A 16,570-nucleotide genomic window follows, 5' to 3' on the forward strand; every position below is an offset into this window, starting at 1 on the left:
CTCTTATGTCAACAGAGAGTTGACATTAGAGAATTTCAACGAGAATCAATAACTATAACATTGATAGAAACAAAATACCATCTATGCATTTTATTATATGCAGTTCTTAATATGTAGTTATTTTCTAGAAATTCAGAATTGTATGAATCATTCATTTTTTCTTTTGTTGAAAATTCCAAGTTTCTTTTTAATAGGAATATACAATATTTCAGTGGAGAATTGTGTTCTCTGCATTAACAATGAGACTGTAACTTTATCAAATATTAAATATGATATCATGTATTTATTCAAGTGTATTACTACACAGAGAGATTAAAAGCAGGAAGTCAAATTGACTTTACCCTGGGAAATCTATTTAATAGGAATACTGCAGAAGATATGTGGATTTACATATATTGTCCTTAACACAAAAATGACCTTATGCTTTCTCCAGCATTCTGTAGCAATGTGTAGATTGAGTTCACATTTAAGAAAGTCTTTGACTTACATTTTTGTCTTAACAGGTAGGACTGGCGGAAGGAAGAATGTGTGTTTGCTGTGAAGAATTTCAACTTAACAAGTGTCCTGAGAATGGAAATGTTCTGAAGCTTGTCATGATCCATTCCTGTAATGCAGTTCATCTCTTATTAAAGGTATCACTAACAGGCAGATGCAATCAAAGGTATATTGTGTGCATTTAATATAAAATGTATCACACCAGTTATAGTGTCAGTTTTACTATAGATACTGTAAAGAAAGGGAGACTCAGCGCTTGCCTTGTCTCTGAAGAGTCACTTTGTGAGTAGGTTGGTTCAGAGCACCAGATACTACCTCAATTACAAAGGTCGCTGGACGGACACCTTTTCAATTCCCTGTATCCTGCCAGTTTACAACTCTGAAGGGGTTAATACTGTGGGACTGAGCACTGATGACATCCACTGGGTGGAGCATGCTCTCTTTCCCACAATAATTTGTTATGAAAGCATTTCCCTGCTCCTGCGTACAAAAGCCCACATGGAACTCCAATCTTTGATCCATTCCTGCTGCCTGCCTGTGACTTTGGTCACCTCCGGTCATCCAGCCCTCACCTGCTACCAGCTGTCTGGTTTTGTGAGTACCCAAGGCCTTTCCTCTTATCCTAAACCAGAAATCTTGCGGCGGCACGATAGGTTGATTAGATCCTATCCTGGGCAGAACTTCATGTTCCAGCCTTGTCCACTGTGTGCATACCAGGTGTAAACAATAGGCAGACTTCCAAACCCCTCAGAACCTGGACCCAGGGAGTGGTCCCTACTCCAGGCGTTCCAGGACCTGTGTCGCAGGTGAGAACAGATTTGTCCTCAGGAACACAGATCTTCTAGCAGAAGCAGGGAATGCTCTGTTTGCTCTATGGGATCAGTACACCCAAATCTATGTCTATCCTCCCCTGAAACGTCTTCCTCATCTGAAGCCCAGGTTTTGGGAAAACAGGGCATCTCTGAACCTGTGATTCCTATGATGCTAAAAGCTAGAAAGGCTACGTCCCGCAAGCTCTATGATTGTACATTACACTATTTAGTCTACAAGTACTTCTTGGGCTTTTCCAACATCAAGGAACTGCTTTCTAGATTTGCATGGCTGCCACCCGGTGTTCTTTTGACACATTCTCTAAGTTCTACAAGGTGGATGTTGTGGCCTCATCCGATGCCAACTTCAGTTGTAAGGTCCTTCAGGTGGCTCATTATATGTATCTGCAGGCAGTCCCCAGTTCTTTGCTTGGACTGCTCTTAGAAGTCACGAAGGTTCAAAACCTTCTGTGTGTCGCTGTATGGTAAAGAAAATAGGATTTTTGTACTCACCATAAAACTATTTTCTTGGAGTCCATTGAGGGACACAGTTTCCACCTCTCCCTCCTCCACTGTGTTTATGATAATGCTTTCAGTACTGCATTTCTACAACACTGAGGCATGCTGGTAGTGAGAGTGGATATCCTGGGCTGGCCTGCAGTTTTCTTTTGCCAGTGTCCAATCCTCCTGTAGGCGGCAGTATAAGTCATAAGTTAAAGAATATCTGTTCCTCAATGGACTCCAAGAAAAGTATTTTACAGCGAGTACTACAAATCCTATTATACAACCCTCCAAATTTTACAGCGAGTTGCTTTTAATTAATCTTACATTAACCTCCCTGGCGGTCTGATTATTTAATTTTTTTTTCCTTTTTTGTTTCTATTTTTTTTTTTTTTTTTAGTTTTTTTACTTTCAAATTTCCCACCGGTTCTGCCCCCCCCTGCGACGTGGACGCTTGCAAGGGACAGAACCCGGAAGACTGATGCCGGCATCAGCCGGAGGACACAGTGGGGATCGTGGATAATGTAAGTAACGCGCTGTGTAATCCCGAGTGTGGCTAGGGGTTACCGCTTTTGGTAATGAAAATTAATCCTGAGTCACACTCGGGATTACCGACAGGGAGGTTAAAGCATATCTTAACCCAAAAACAAAAATGTAATGTATTGCAGCTTACCAGTCCTTAGATGTGGTGGCTGGAATCAGTTCTAATTTTTAAGAACAGTTTCAGCAAGTACAGAAAATTCTTGTTGATCTTGCCAGAAATGTAGTGTCCTTGTCACTTACTGGGAGCTGAAAAGACAACACAAACATGCATATGTTTCTTGTAAAACCTACTAGTCCCATCAGTCCACCTTGTAATGTGGATGAGCAAAGGCAGATATGGGGATCAGCAAACGCAGATATGTTTCAAGTCCAGCCTGTGTAATGGGGATGGAAGAGCAAAGGCATATACGTTTCAAGCCCAGCCTGTGTGACAACCATGGCCCCTTCCATACATACAATGGTGAAATAAGCGTAGCCACAAAGACCCAGGAAATGTGTTATTTGCAGGATTCCCATGTAAAAATAAAAAGGAAAAAAGAATGAAAAAATTTAAACTAATGCAGCCACAACAGCAAAGGACTGGTGAGCTGCAATATATTATATTTTTGGGGGGTTTAGAAATCCTTAAAGATGAAATCCAGGCAAATAAAATCTTAACCCTTGCAGCGATGCTAAAATGACAGACATATACTTGCCCCCTCTACTCCAGTGATGGAATGTCCCTCGGCGTCCTCACACCCTATGAACACTTTAACTCACTAGGCAAAATGGGTATTTAATCTTTGTAGTATGGGGGTAACCCAACGGCAAGCGTTAAGATTTTGTTTGCCTGGAGTCCCAGCAATACATTATACAGCAATGCTGAATAATACCATCAGCTATAGAGGACTACAGATCCCAGTAAGACATTATACAGCTATGCAGAATAATACCATCAGCTATAGAGGACTGCAAATCCCAGCAATACATTATACAGCAATGCAGAATAAAGCACAGAACAGAAACAGCAGACAATATTTCTAAAGTAGCTCTGGAGTTCAGGTGCCATTTTGCTGCACCAAACCTGCAGGGCACTCTGTGCTGCCGCTCTGCTCCTGGGTGCCATCCTGATGTCTCTGGGTGGAGGGTCTCAGGAAGGGTAGATGTGTGGAGTTTCTCAGGAAGGGGAGATCTGCGGAGGAGCTCAGGAAGGGGAGATGTGTGGAGGGTCTCAGGAAGGGTAGATCTGCGGAGGAGCTCAGGAGGGGGAGATGTGTGCGCCGATGGAAGCACTGTAAGCAGAAGCACTGTGTTTTTCCCAAGAAGGTTGCCGCAAACTCCCCAGCCAGCGCAGTACTTATTAATTAAAGTGCCAGTATCAGTTTTGAGATCAGAGCATTTGCACGAGTATCAGTACTCGTGCAGATGCTCTGTATCAGCAACGATACTAGTATTGGTATCAGTGCATCACTAATCTATATAATAATTAGGTCTTTTGAAACCCATGGTAATAAGAAGTATTGTAACATAGTCCATATATTTTATCTAGCTTACTAAGGGCCTATTAACACCATCTGCGTTGGGGCTGCAATGACCGTTGTTTCCTGCACAGCCCCAATACAAGACAAGGCAATTAGCCTTGTCACGGATGGGGCCCATTCACACCTCCGCATTGCAGTAGGAACGCTGTGGTGTGTGCTGAAAAAAAATAAGGCATGCATAGGTAAGTAAGGCAAGGTACAACCAGGTTGCTGTGCCCGTAGAACTGAATGAAATGTCACTTGTGACATTTCATTTAGGGATGCACCGATACCGATCTTTCGGTATCGAGTACCGATATTTTTTTCGGTTCTCACCAATACCGAATAACGATACTGAAAGTCGAGGTGACCAGGTGACGAGAAAGAATAGAGCTGGCTTTCTGGGCAATCAGGAAGTCGGGGAGCGGGTAATGACTCGCGCGCTCGGCTTCTTGATTGGCCAAGAAGCTGGCTCCATACTCCCTAGTCACCAAGGCATGAGGGAGCAGGAAGCCAGCTTTCCGGCCAATCAGGAAGCCGGGGGGGGCGAGTCATTACCCACCCCCCGACTTCCTTATTGGCTGGGAAGCCAGCTCCCTGGTGACAAGGGAGCATGGAGCCGGCTTCCCAGCCAATCAGGAAGACGGCTGGCACGTAATGACTCGCCACCCGGCTTCCTGATCCTGGAAGTTTCGTTATCGGGATAAGTATCTGGAGCACCGATACCAATACTAGTATCGGTGCATCCCTAATTTCAATAAAGTTCTAACAAACAAAACTACACAGTGCAATGCTCCGGGATCAGTGCATCGGCACTGTGCGATTAGCTCATCATCTGGTGTGAATTGTGCCTAATTCTTAACCAGCGGTTTGTACCCAGGGAGTACTTCCTATTAGTTTAGGGGTACATCTGTTATTTATAGCAAATTCAGCATCACAGTTTACTGTTTTTACAAAAAATAAATGATATATAAACAGATATTAGTAAGAGTTTTAGGTTTTTTTAAAACTGGTTTAGAAAACAGGCAGTGGAAATCAGTGTAACCACTGTAGGGAACTAAGCAAGTTTTAAGGCACAGGCAAACTCAGTCTCTTCAACAAAATTGGCAGCTTTTATTTCGGACAGCAATAAACAAAAAGGTTACAGGCATCCCGCCAAAAGAAATTGTCAAACACAAAATAAAGTTCTGCTCCACTGAGCCTTACTGAGTATTTGGGATAGTCCTTTGAGCTGGGTCCGTTTCCTCTATGGGAACAGCTACAGTCCATCCACAGATTCCTGTCCTGCTGGCAGGCTTGGTTCCAAACACAAACACTTGCTGCTTTCAGCACACTGTCTCTCTTTCCACTGAGACACACACTCCCCAGCTGGGTCCAGCTGGACAATAATGAAATTACGGTCCACGGAATTAGGAGTCTGTCCCACCCAGAGCTCTATTGGACTACTAGTAAAACCAGCCCCAGAACGTGTTTTACCAAGACAGGGTAAAGAGGTATCTTTCTTTACCTCCAGATCTCTGCTGACATTACCTTAGATCATATATCTAAGAATACATAGAATAATATATCTTCCATAAATCACTTTTCCTGCCAACAGTAAATGTTCTACAGATGATACAATTCCTATTTATCCGGGGCTTTAAAGGTGCCAAGTCACAAGATTTAACACCATTTTCTAAAACATAACAACATATCTATAAAGGAAACAAACACTACAGTAGTTGGTCATGGCTTATTATCTACCCTTCGTTTAAGGGTACCTCTTTAGGCCACTATCCAGTGTTTCACTTTCTATAACTGCTGTTAGTTTGAAAAGATTATGTTTACCAGAGAAAAGTTTGTGAGGGAAATGTATTCAAAGCTTAACCATAGACGCTGATAGGTTGCCATGGGCTATATATATCTATATAGATCTATATATAGATCTATATAGATATATATATGCACTATATTGCCAAAAGTATTAGGACACTCCTCCAAATCATTGGATTCAGGTGTTCCAATCACCTCCATGGCCACAGGTGTATAAAATCAAGCACCTAGGCATGCAGACAGCTTTTACAAACATTTGAGAAAGAATGGGTCACTCTCAGGAGCTCAGTGAATTCAAGCGTGGTACCGTGATAGGTTGCCACCTGTGCAATAAGTCCATCCGTGAAATTTCCTTGCTACTAAATATTCCACGGTCAACTGTTAGTGGTATTATAACAAAGTGGAAGCAACTGGGAACAACAGCAACTCAGCACGTAAAATTACAGAGTGGGATCAGCGCATGCTGAAGCGCACAGTGTGCAGAAGTAGCCAACTGTCTGCAGAGTCAATAGCTACAGACCTCCAAACTTCGTGTGGCCTTCAGATTGACACAACAGCGCATAGAAAGCTTAATGGAATGGGTTTCCATGGCCGAGCAGCTGCATCCAAGCCTTACATCACCAAGTGCAATGCAAAGCGCCGGATGCAGTGGTGTAAAGCACGCCGCCACTGGACTCTAGAGAAGGGGAGACGTGTTCTCTGGAGTGATGAGTCACGCTTCTCTGTCTGGCAATCCGATGGACGTGTCTGGGTTTGGCGGTTGCCAGGAGAACGGTACTTGCCTGACTGCATTGTGCCAAGTGTAAAGTTTGGTGGAGGGGGGATTATGGTGTGGGGTTGCTTTTCAGGGGTTGGGCTTGGCCCCTAAGTTCCAGTGAAGGGAATTCTTGAGGCATACCAAGACATTTTGGACAATTTCATGCTCCCAACTTTGTGGGGATGGCCCCTTCCTGTTCCAACATGACTGCGCACCAGTGCACAAAGCAAGGTCCATAAAGACATGGATGAGCGAGTTTGGGGTAGAGGAACTTGACTGGCCTGCACAGAGTACTGACCTCAACCCGATAGAACACCTTTGGGATGAATTAGAGCGGAGACTGCGAGCCAGACCTTCTCGTCCAACATCAGTACCTGAACTCACAAATGTGCTTCTGGACGAATGGTCAAACATTCCCATAGAGACACTCCCAAACCTTGTGGACAGCCTTCCCAGAAGCTGTTATAGCAGAAAAGGGTGGGCCAACTCAATATTGAACCCTAGGGACTGGGATCTCATCAAAGTTCATGTGCATGTCAGGCGTCCCAATACTTTTGGCACTATAGTGATTCTATATATATATATATAGAGAGAGAGAGAGAGAGAGAGAGAGAGAAAATTATCTTGTGATCAGTGTTTGATACAATAGTTATACACTTTTGTTCAGTTTCTTTCATGTGAATGTTGTAGCCTCAGATATAGAGGGTTATCTTGAAGTTGTAAGTCACTGACATGGTGTCATTGTTTCAGGATTTCTGGCAAAGAGTTCTGTGTCTTGTTGTAGCATACATTAGCATTGTCAGGGACAGGGTGACCTTCCAGTAATATAAGACAAAGAGGCTGAATTGTTCTGTAATGTTCCAGGAATTCTGTAGTCGTCTTCATTTACCAATCGGCTATGCTGACACTGCACACTTCAAAGTCTAATAAAGGTTGAAGGGCTGTAAAACAACGCTCTGTAGCCATTCTTCAGTTTCCAGCATTAATCTACCTGCCTTCCATTTTACAGATGATAATTTAGCAAATCTCCTTGTTAAATAATGTTTACCAGATTGGATAAGCTTTTGTTTAACTTTATATTTACCTGTTTGCACTGTTTGTAGAAAACCCATAAAGTAAATGGAATGATATTTTATAATACAAGCAATGAAGAGGTGTATCTAAATAGTTAGATTCTGAGGAACTCATCACCATGTAATGCTGCACTAAGGCATGAAGGATATCCAAAGAATAGCTATGGGGATGGATTCCCAGTATCTAACTAGTTTGTCAATCTTTTTTTCTTCCAGATTCCTCTTCGGTAATGTCAGCACTTATTACACTTATGTTGGTTTGCACTATATTGGCTAGGATGTTCCTAGTAATGCTTGGTATGTTTGTGGACATTGCTGGTATTATTATTATGGTATTTTTCGTATATTTTGTGTTATATAATTATAGAACCCAGCTTTTCTCAGATAGGTGGGCTTGCTGAGCACCTTCTATGGGTTTTAAGTGCAAATTAGGTTATATTCTTATTAAAACTATAAAATCTGTATTTTTTACATGGGCTTGTTGGTTTATACACCCTCTTTGACTGTTTTTTACATATCAGAGGGCTCCTTGATGAGCTAAATTAAATTTTTAAAATTGTTTTAAGGTTTAGGGCAGGGGTCTCAAACTCAATTCACTCGGGGGCCACTGGACCCATTTTTTTCTCCCATGGGGGCCGCTTGCCAAATGTAATTCTTCAAAATAAAATGTACCTATATACGGTACCAGTGTTAATATCTGCGTGTGTTTATGTCAGTATATGTGTTTGTGAAGGTTTCTTTGTATGCAATGTCAGTATATTTTTTTGTGATGCTTTGTGTGTATTGTCAGGATTTCTGTAAGTAATGTCGGTATGTTCGGCTCTGGCCAAAAGGAATTTGTGAGTGCCGGAGCTGACAGGAGCAGCCATGCGGTCTGCATCTGACAGAGATGCAGACCGTGTAGTAGTTCCCACAAGTCAAGTACGGCGTATCTGACTTGACAGCCGGTTGCGGGCCGAATGGTATTAGTACTTTTGAGACACCTGGTTTAGGGTGTGATGTCTTTTATATATTGCTGTGTTAATTTGTTAAATATATTATATACTGTTTGTTTGACACAAGCAGTGCAGCTAATTGCTTGTTTTTTTCTGGGGAAAGGGCGGGGGGGGTCATATCTAGCCTGGCCACCACACAAGGTGAATCAATGACTAAAATGTAACACATGTTTTTAAAGAAGCATGTGAAAGATGCAGCAAGCGGGATTAAAAAAAACAACACACTAATGGGAAGCGCTTCATAGATTATAATGGAAACTATTTTCCCTGCAGTTTCGGGTGCGTTATGAATGCATGTTATATCGCAGTTACAGTACATTGGGGTGAACAAGCCCAGTGATTGGATCTGGGGCCAACGCACTGCTAGGGACATTTCAGGACAGGAAGGCACATCTTGTCTGTAGGTCACAGCTAATAATAGCTAAATATCATTCTGTTTTTCTTCCTCTAGAAAGTGTTCTTTGCTCTTTGCGCCTTGAACGCTCTGACAACCACAGTGTGCCTGGTAGCGGCTGCCCTGCGATACCTACAGCTCCTCACCACTAGAAGACCCTGCACAGTAAGTGAGTGAAATGCTTACTAACATATAATAAATCCTCTTATATGGCTGGAAGAAAGGAAGGGCAATGGAATAAATCCAGAGTAGTGCTCAGGTTATTTAAAATTACTAAAATTAAATTAATACAGCAAGAGTGTATAGACCTGTTCCTTTAAATACCATACATGGCAATTAACCCCCTAGAGCAAGGTGAGTAAATCTAGCTTGAGCCTTAGTGTGCTGCTCAGTCAACAACTAGCCACAACTGTCTGTTTTCCTTCAGTAAAAAAAACATAAATTTCAAGTAGAACTCTCATTATTTCCTTTGTGGCAGGTTCACATCTATCTACTACAGTTTAGTGTGTTTACACTGTAAACTATATGGATCCATTCACACCTACACCAATACATGTGGAAAGGTGTCAATGGGCCTCAAAGGGAAGACTCCACTTTCGTCCAAAAGTTGTTACAGCATCTAAAATTGCTGCACAAGCCATTTTCTAATTAGGTATTAAAAAATTACCTTTCCATTTCAATCTGCAGACGCTTTGATTTTCTAAAACATTGAATGAAATATGGCAACCTGGAGACGTTCTGTACACCTGCCGCCAGAAACGGCATTTCCTTTTTTGGGATTGGGTGACTGAATTTCCCAGAAGTCTGCACTGAGATGCAAGTAAAAATTAGATACTCCCAAAGGCTAAAAGGATGAAGAAGACACAACTTTCCTCATTAGAACACTTGTGATGTACCACACGATTATAATGATGCCCCCCCTCCATTCACAAATCAGTCTGGAAAGGACATAGTAAAGCAAACAGCAATGTCTTCAGAGCAGAAAGAGTTGGGAATCTGTCACAAAGTTTGTTAAAATCCCTGCAATGAACACCCAGATGGGACTGTTTTTTCCCTACAAAAATGGAATTATATTTTAAAGGAAAACTTAATTGAGAGAAATATGGAGGCTGCCATGGCTGACTTTCCATTATGAAAATACAGGTGCATAGTTGTCATACTTAGCAATCAAGTAATCTCTACTGTTATGAAGTATGAGGACATTTCCAATCAAATGGGTAAACCTTCAAGCAGGATTGCTTTTTTCTGTGTTCTTTTAATATTTCGCACTAGTAAAGTTGTGTTTATATTCATCTTTTTATATTTAGAAAACTTTACTTGAGCACTTCATTCCCTTATATTTTTTAAAACTGATTTCCCAACAAATATAACATTTCTGTGCATTCATTTATTTAAAAAAAGCCATTAAGGCAGAATTCCAGCCAATTAACATTAACAACTGAAGGCAGCCGAATAAATACCGAGCCAAAGTGAAGTGAGCCGAAGCCTGTTTGGCCATTCACAGCAGCTCTGCACAGCTATTTTTAGCCATACATCGGCTGCATTCGGCCCGCTTCACTTCCCTTCGGTTCAGTCGAACAGCCTCAGCACGTTCGGCTAAACTGAAGAGCAGATTCCAGGCCAACGTTCGTCAGTTCCCTCTCTGCTGTTCACCCCTATTCTCATAGTGAATAGCCGAACTGTCAGCTCAGCATTCGGCTCAGTCATTCTGTTCACTTCCTCAGAGGTAGCGAACAGAATGAAACTGTAAAAAGAAGAAAAATAAAACAGCGCAGGGTCCCCCTCCTAAATCATACCAGACCCTTTAGGTCTGGTAGGAATGTTAGGGGGGGCCCGCTGTCATGAGGGGATTAAATAAAAAAGGGTTAAAAACAAAGCTATGCTGAGTGTAAGCATATGCATTTGGCTTGGCTGTGTGCTGTGGCTGCTGTATGGGTTATTGTGAATAGCCCATACAGCAGCCCTTTGGTTCGAACCGAAGGGTTTCTGCATCCTGCAGCGAGCCAAAGGATTAGCCAAACATTCGGCTACATCCTTTGGCTGTTTAGTGAATAACCCCCTTGCTTAAACAGCTTTTATTGCCTGGAAATCTTTGGTTCACTTTTCTAGGGTTAACAACTTATTCCTCTTCTTAGGATGAATCCCAGGTGTCTGCAGAGGAAGTGGAAGAGCAAGACAGGGTGCCAGACCCTGACGATTTTGTTCCACCTGCACCTCCACCTTCATATTTTTCTACATTCTACTCATACACTCCTAGAATGACTCCAAGGTAAATTATATGGGTTTATACCTGTCATGATAGAGAATAAAATCAGTGACCCTTAGTAACGGTGCTAGGTCATATTCAGCTGTCTGTGGACCCACGTTGTGTCTCAGGAACCACTGCAGCAGCTCCTGCGTAAATAATGCTTGCAAACAGTGTTGCATTGTAATTACTATTATATTATACAGGATTTGTATAGCGCCAACAGTTTGTGCAGCCCTTTACAATGTAAGGAAGACATTATAGTTACAATACAAAATCAAGAGAAGATGGTGAGGAGGGCCCTGCCCATGAGAGCTTACAATCTAAAGGTTACAACATATTTGCACTACTTTCTTTATGTGCAGGTCAAAAAAAGTATACTTTGATCTGTACATATTGTCAGGTAAAGAATCCTCACAATTTTTGTTTTTGTTTTCTTAAATAAAAATTGATCTTATTTAAACCCTTATCCTAATAAGCCCTATGTAACTCTTTCTTACCCTTTTCCCCTCAAAATGACCAGCAAAATTAGAATGGCAATACCTTGTAAAAAAAAAAAGGAGGTTGACCTGTCACCCCGTTTCCTAAAATAGCAGCTTCTTTCCCTGGCTGCTGTGGTTTCTCCTTCTGACACCTAGTCACAGTGATGTATGTACTGTCCATACCTAAAAGTGTAGAATCGGGATGGTGGTTCCTGATCATTTGATCACTATCAGCTCTGACATATTGAGCACATGCAGGGTGATGGCTTCCTTAATAAAAAATAAAAACCTTCAGCCTGCAGATTATGCTTCTATCTCCTGGCAGCAATGTTCATCTGCAGTGCCGTGCATTTATTAGTTCAACTGTCAAATACAGTTGCAGTATTAGAAACAATAATCAATACATTAAAAATAATTACAAACATTTTTTTTAATTATTTACATTAAATTAGTCAGAGTTAAATTAACTGACACATGCTGACGCTGCAAAATTTGGCCTGGGCATCAGCTGGTTACAAAAGGGTTAAGTAACAGTATAGATTTGCTACCATCATGATTTCATCATTCAGTATTGAATATTGAAAACACTCAGATTCAAACTCATGATTTTTCAATAATACTCCCAGCTTGTTAAATGTCTTTTTGTGAAATTGGCTTAGAAAATCTTCACTGTAGAGTTTTCTGTGCTAGTGATGAAAAGTGTTTAGAGAACAGACTCATTTGTCTGGAATATTATCATAAGAGGATTGCTGTATAGAAAGTTCAATTTTCCTTGCTATTAAGATCAGAGCAGATGTTTTTGTAGTCTGAATATTTAATTATTTGTAATTGCTTTTACTGACAAAGAATACTTTTCCTTCTGCTTTCTGGATACTTATTGGCAGAGTCCTATTTAAACATAAAAGTGAGACCAAAGAAAAACAGTTCAAAGATGATTAGCAGTAAAAAATATTTGCCTTTCTACTACAGATGAGTGTTTCACTGCAGGAATGTGGCATCCCCTTAGATGCAGCATTCTAGTTTTTAAAGATTTACGATTATGCAGCGCCAACACAGAAAATAATGTGAACAAATATCAGTGACTATACATTGTAATGTGTATCATGATAAATTATTGAAAATGAAGGCTGCAGCAAAACTAGACCACCCGGGTCAAAGCATAAATATTTTTTTGATTATGCAGCGCCAACACAATAGTAAATAAGTGATAAATTGAACAAACACCATTAATTATATAATGTGAATATGTGTTATTCAGTTAAACAAAAACAAATAAATGTGAAACTGTGTCCACTTTTGAAAGAATTTGAAGAATTTCAATGAAATAAAATACAGAGTGAAAAAGTCCAACGAGTGTTGTGTATTTCTTTTTTTTAAACACCGTGAATGGTAATAAGGTGTTCCAAGCAAGAGCAGGTTATAAATTCAGGAAACAGTTCTGTGATGTTTGTTTGGGAATGCCGGCAAATGCCGTGTGAATCCCCTCAGGGTATATACTCACCACAATGTAGTGGCTGTGGTAAGCAGCCTGTAGAGCTTTTAGCAAAATGAATTCTCCTGAAGTTGTGGCGTCTCAGCTGCAACTATCGATGGTCTGGGACCGGTTAATGGTTTATCTTCGGGATCATACAAGAAAAAGACCTCTCATAGTGTAGAAGTTTCAAAAGGATTTTATTCGAATCAAAATAGAACTAAAACAACGAAATCCACAGGCAAAAAACAAAAAATTCCAAAGAAAGATGTTCCGATCGGCAAAACTACAAAATCCTGTATCTGGTGTAGCGTGAGGTTAGGCCCGCCCCTACGCGTTTCGTCTTATCGACGTCCTCAGGGGTTTAGCAGGTCTAACTAGCCATACCAGATCCTTCCCTATATAGTGTGGTCAATTAGCTGATTGGCAGTGAATTGACTACCAGTACTACACTATTGTTTAATTTAATTAGGATAGAGTGTGTAGTGTAAACCGATCTTCAAAGCTTTGTATCTTACGATCGGAACATACTAACATACTGTTACATAAAATTCCTATGTGGTGGATCTATTAATATTAAATGTTAAATGTTCAAAAACACAAATATAATTATGAAATTTAACAGACATAAAACCTTAAAAAATAAAAGGCCAATAATCTTATTGGCATATAAAAATACATAAGTGATAGAGGTAAAAATTCATGTTGTAATTCAAACTTAGTTATTGTAAAACTTTATGTTCTAAAAATATTTAAATTCTAAACACTTTGAAAATTGAATTTAAAATTGATGTTGATAATTAAAAAGCAGATACATTTATAATAAAATTATGTTTAAGACGGTAACATGAAGGAAGTGATAGTTAACAGTGAATTAACCATTATTCTTGTATATCTTGTCCTACGAGTGTATTTGTAGATCTTTAAATAGCTACTGTATCTCTGGGTCCATGATCTATGGGCATTATGTTAGGATTGATGGTCAGACTCCTTTACATTGTTTCTATTGCATAAACCCCGATATAAGGGGATAAATCTTACTTCTAGCAATAAACCATTCATGTCCTTATTACCATTCACGGTGTTTGAAAAAAAGAAATACACAACACATGTTGGACTTTTTCACTCTGTATTTTATTTCATTGAAATTCTTCAAATTTTTTCAAAAGTGGACACCGTTTCACATTTATTTGTTTTTGTTTCACTGAATAACACATGTTCACATTATATAATGAATGGTGTTTGTTCAATTTATCACTTATTTACTATTGTGTTGGCGCTGCATAATCGAAAAAATATTATAGTTTTTAAAGCTGAAGTTTAATCGGCTTATATTTTGCCTTCCTTGGTTTCTCCCTCCCCTCTTCATCAACATGCTAATTAAACATATCCATTATCATTACATACCTTATTTTAGACCCAGTGATGACATAATTTCTGGGTCTTTGTACTTCTCTGTGCAATGCAGGCAGATCGTGGCATGTGGGAGGGGTCAGCAGGGTGCTGTAAATATAGTAACTTCCTAAAAACATCACAGCAGCCCGCCTCAGTGTTCCTCTCAAGATCCCTCAGCCCTGATGCAAGCAGTGGGCTGGTTCTTGGGAGGAGTTATGCAAATATCAACATGCCTTTATGGTTGAGTGTCCATCTGGAGGACCGGTCGTTCCTGAACAGGCTGGTGAATTATACTGTTTCAAATTCATAAATAACAAATATGTGCAAATTTCTTCGATTACCATGGCAACCAGCATCCTATATGTCATTGGCTAGCTAGAATAGGGTACAGCCATGGAGGAGGAGTGGAGCTTATTGACAAAAATGTAAGGCTTATGAGGTTCTAGAAGCTTAACTTGGTTGAACAGGTTTGCTACCACCTAACAAAGGCATGTCAAATTTAAATGAAACACTGGGAAAAATTGAGTTTAATTCATCTTTGCGGGTCTGCATTATGCCTTCCGAGGGCTACATCTACTTCACTTCAAGAAGATTAGAGCATGTTAGTAGAACTTATTATCCCAGAGCTGCTGGGCCCCTCCTATAGCTCTACTCTCTGCACAGTCTATGTACAACACAGTGATGATGTCACTTTTACTTCTCAAGGTAATATCTGGGTTCGCAAAGGCATACAGTGCCCATTAAGGTATATATTTGAATGAAACTTTTTGTGCCGGCTTCACCATGTTTGAACACATCTGTTGCCGTAATCCTACCACCCCTAAATTGATCTCGCTGGCCTATTCCCATTTGAATTCATTATCGTCCCCCTCAGCACACGCATATGTCTCTAGATGGGAAAAAGACCTTGGGACATCACAATCGCCAGAAGTCTGGCAGCAAATTTGGACCTCTATGGCCAGAGGCACGCTCAATGTGACCTCATTGGAGACTGCATTTAAGTACTGGTACCATTCAGGTTAGTCCACCTCCACCCTCCACACTCGGCCTCCTGTTTCCAGGGTTGTGCCTCTAAGGGAGACGTCCTTCACACCTGGTGGACATGTCCCATGCTTGCCAGATTTTGTACTGTGGTGTTTCACCTGCTGCAAAGTTTATTTTCTGTAACTCTGCGCAAGGACTCTTGGTTGGCCCTCCTACATCTCAAATCTTTGCTTCTTACTAGAAATCAACACCGCTTGGCCACTTAAGTGCTGCTGGCAGCTAAGCAGGCTATCGCTAATGCTTGGAAAAAACTATTTGTGCCGTTTAATGAGGTCAAGCGGAGAGTGGATTTCTTTTATGTGAATGAGAAATTGACAAGCATACTTTTGGGTTCTAATAAAAGATTTGTAAAAGTCTGGCAACCATGGATTGACAACGGTCAGTTTATCGTCCCTCTAGGCCCCGAGTCTTTCATCTACTAGGGACCTGCGGACCCAGGCGCCATTCTCTTCTCTTTTGGATCTTTTGCTCTCCTTTCCTTTCTTGTTTTATTCTGATTTCCTCTTCTCTCTCCTCTGCTGTATTTGAGAGCTTAACTTTCTCAATTTCCTTTTGGATTTCCTATGCAATTTTATTGCTGACTACCACTTTTGATTATATGTTGCACTATCTTTATATTGCATGTTGCAATTTGTATTCCTCTTGCAAAATGTAATACAATATTTGAAACCGTTTTGTGCCTGGAGTTTAGATTTCAAATGCATGACCTAACAAAAAAAACGAATTTAAAAGGGCAGCACATTGGTTTCTCTAGAGCTATAGGTGCACACAGAAACATCCATTCAAATATTACCTGTTGAAAAATGGTGTAATGTTGTACCATTGTTTATCAAATATGTTTTATAGGAAAATAAATGAACACAATGATCTTGTCAATAGTCTGACTGTGCTTGACCTCTTTACAGAATGTCTGGTAATGAGGTGATTCCTCTACCACATATCTATGGATCCAGATTCAAAGGAGTTGAAGTGTTTTGTCCCATGGAACCACCTCCATCTTATGAATCTGTGGTTGGCCAATGTCATTTACAGGAGGTATTTGCTGATCTCTTTTA

General features: G+C 40.5%; 1 protein-coding gene across 1 annotated transcript in view; it reads left to right on the top strand.

Annotated features, from left to right (window-relative positions):
- Positions 1–16,570, top strand: part of FAM189A2 (family with sequence similarity 189 member A2) — a 51,891-nt gene that overhangs the window by 23,694 nt on the left and 11,627 nt on the right. The window contains exons 4-7 of the mRNA XM_018555638.1: positions 504–632; positions 8,936–9,043; positions 11,014–11,147; positions 16,421–16,550. Coding sequence (XP_018411140.1) covers positions 504–632; positions 8,936–9,043; positions 11,014–11,147; positions 16,421–16,550 — 501 coding nt within the window. The remainder of the gene's footprint in view (positions 1–503; positions 633–8,935; positions 9,044–11,013; positions 11,148–16,420; positions 16,551–16,570) is intronic.

The sequence above is a fragment of the Nanorana parkeri genome, unplaced genomic scaffold (assembly GCF_000935625.1).
Source record: "Nanorana parkeri isolate BGI_ZX_2015 unplaced genomic scaffold, ASM93562v1 scaffold206, whole genome shotgun sequence".
Lineage (NCBI taxonomy): Eukaryota > Metazoa > Chordata > Amphibia > Anura > Dicroglossidae > Nanorana > Nanorana parkeri.